Below are 2,590 nucleotides of genomic sequence, written 5' to 3'. Positions count from 1 at the left end.
GCATATAGAACGCGACCTTGTCGCCCGGTTTTAGACCCGCAGCGGTGAAAGCGCGTGCCAGACGATTGCTGCGCTGGCCTGCCTCGCCCCATGTGATGCGCCGGTCGCCATGTGCAAAGGCCAGGGCATCGGGCGGGATGGCAGCCTCGATCGTGTCGAGCAGATCGCCGAAATTAAAGTCCATGAGAAAAGCCTTGAATGCGTGAATGTCGATGGCGCTCAGCGCACAACCAATCACCGCAAAAGGCAAGGGGGGCATAAAGCCCCCCTTTCAAAGTCAGATATGTGCTCGCGCTCTCAGGCGGCTTCGAAACCGAAGATGCCCTTCACTTCCAGGAAGTCGTGGAAGCCGAACGCGCCCCATTCGCGGCCATTGCCCGACTGCTTGTAGCCACCGAACGGTCCCTTGACGTCAGCGCCTGCGAGGTTGAGATGCACGTTGCCGGTGCGGAGCTGTTTGGCGACATTGCGGGCGCGCTCGATCGAGCCTGACTGTACATACCCCGACAGGCCATAGACCGTGTCATTTGCCATGGCGATGGCATCGGCTTCGCTCTTGTACGGCAGGATGGTGAGGACAGGCCCGAAGATTTCTTCGCGCGCGATGGTCATGTCATTCGTCGCATTGCCGAAAATGGTGGGGCGCACATAGAAGCCCTTGTTGAGACCGTCCGGGCGGCCAAGGCCCCAGCGGCCAGTGTCGCGCCCTCCTTGATGCCCTTTTCGATGAGGCCCTGAATCTTCTCGTACTGCGTTTTATTCACAACGGGACCGATGGTCGTGCCTTCCGCGAAGGGGTCGCCGACCTTCACTTTATTGGCAGCGCGGCAGCGATGGCGACCGCTTCATCATGCTTGGCCTGAGGCACAAACATGCGGCTCGGCGCGTTGCAGCTTTGGCCCGAGTTCATCATCATCGTCTGTACGCTGCCGCCAACGGCCTTGGCCAGATCAGCATCGTCGAGCACGATATTGGCCGACTTGCCGCCGAGTTCCTGCGCGACGCGCTTGACCGTATCAGCCGCAGCCTTGGCGACCAGAATGCCGGCGCGGGTCGAGCCGGTGAACGACATCATATCAACACCCGGATGCGCGGAAAGCGGCGCGCCGACGCCCGGACCATCACCCAGGACAAGGTTGAAGACACCGGCCGGCACACCTGCTTCATGCAGGACCTCAGCAACGATCAGCGCATTGATGGGCGTGTATTCCGATGGCTTCAGCACCATGGTGCAGCCAGCAGCCAGCGCCGGCGCGACCTTGCACATGATCTGGTTGATCGGCCAGTTCCACGGCGTGATCATGCCGACAACGCCAACCGGCTCGTACGCGATGCGGGTGCGGCCCTGCGCCTTGTTGAATTCAAAATCCTTGAGGACCGAGATGGTTTCAGCGAGATGAGCGACACCCATCGCGGCCTGCGCGGCCTTCGACAGCCAAATGGGCGCACCCATTTCTTTCGAGATCGTCTCGGCAATATCGGGCAGGCGGCGCTGATAGACTTCGAGGATTTTGCCAAGCAGTGCGAGACGTTCTTCGCGGCTGGTCATCGACCATTTCGGGAATGCGGCCACTGCGGCGGCGACGGCCTTATCGACATCTGCCGACGATCCGAGCGAGACCTCGTTCCATTTTTCTTCCGTGGCCGGATTGATGAGATCGAAGGTGCGCGGGCTGGCCGGCTTCACCCACTGGCCGCCGATATAGAATTCGTGATTATGCGTGCTCATGACCGTTTCCTTGAGTGAGATAGCGCGGGGGAGATGAATCTCCCGCTGACCGTAAAAGGCAAGCGCGTATTTCAACATGATGGGCGCTTGACCGCACAGCCCTGTGTGGCATGGGTCGTTCCCATGGGAAACCTGCGCATCGCAGTTTCAATGTTGAAAACCTGTTCTCGCGTCCGCGTCTGTTCGCGGCGGGCGATGACCCCGGTGCCGCTGCGGCTCTGCGTGGGGCGGCGCAGTTGCAACGCCTGCTCGATGCCAAACGCTACGCTATCGACGAGATCATCCGCACCTATAATGACAACCAGCTGAGCCGGTATCTTGAGGTGGAATGCGACCGGGTGACGGCGCCGGACGCACGCTCGCAGCGTTTTTTCTTTTTCCAGAACGAAGGTGACGAGACATCGCCGGTCATATCGGTCAACAGCGCCATCACCGGCCGGGCCGACTGGATTGGCGGCATCCGCCTGAAGGGCGAAACCCTGTCGGGAGCGCAGGTGAACGCCATCGCCGGTGTCATCCGGCGCGTCAATGCTGATGTGATTGCCCTGTGCGAGGTGGAAGACCGCCCGACGCTGGAGGCCTTCAACCGCCGCTTCCTGAACGGGCTTTATCCCTATGCGATCCTGATCGAGGGCAATGATGAGCGCGGCATCAATGTCGGGTTGATGTCGAAACTGCCTGTCGGGGCGCTGAGGACCAATATCTTCACGCTCGATCCGGTTGAAAAGCGGCGCCGCGACGGGTCGCCCGCGCGCCTGTTCAACCGGGACTGTCTGGAGGTGATGATCGACCTTCCTGTCGGCTTGGGCAGTCTGGCCGTGCTGGTGCCCATCTGAAGTCCAAACGCGGCACACCGGAATC

The 2,590-nt window shown here is 60.8% G+C and overlaps 1 protein-coding gene across 1 annotated transcript; it reads right to left on the bottom strand.

The window, feature by feature from the left end:
- Positions 1 to 297: 297 nt before the first annotated feature.
- Positions 298 to 1,807, bottom strand: LOC142006515 (3-succinoylsemialdehyde-pyridine dehydrogenase-like). Its single transcript, XM_074983247.1, is given in 3 exon segments — positions 298 to 689; positions 692 to 823; positions 826 to 1,807. Coding segments are annotated over 3 exon segments (1,506 nt in total).
- Positions 1,808 to 2,590: the final 783 nt, after the last annotated feature.

This window comes from Carettochelys insculpta, unplaced genomic scaffold (assembly GCF_033958435.1).
Source record: "Carettochelys insculpta isolate YL-2023 unplaced genomic scaffold, ASM3395843v1 scaffold_0079, whole genome shotgun sequence".
Taxonomy (NCBI): domain Eukaryota; kingdom Metazoa; phylum Chordata; order Testudines; family Carettochelyidae; genus Carettochelys; species Carettochelys insculpta.
This window is presented reverse-complemented; position numbering and strand designations above follow the sequence as displayed.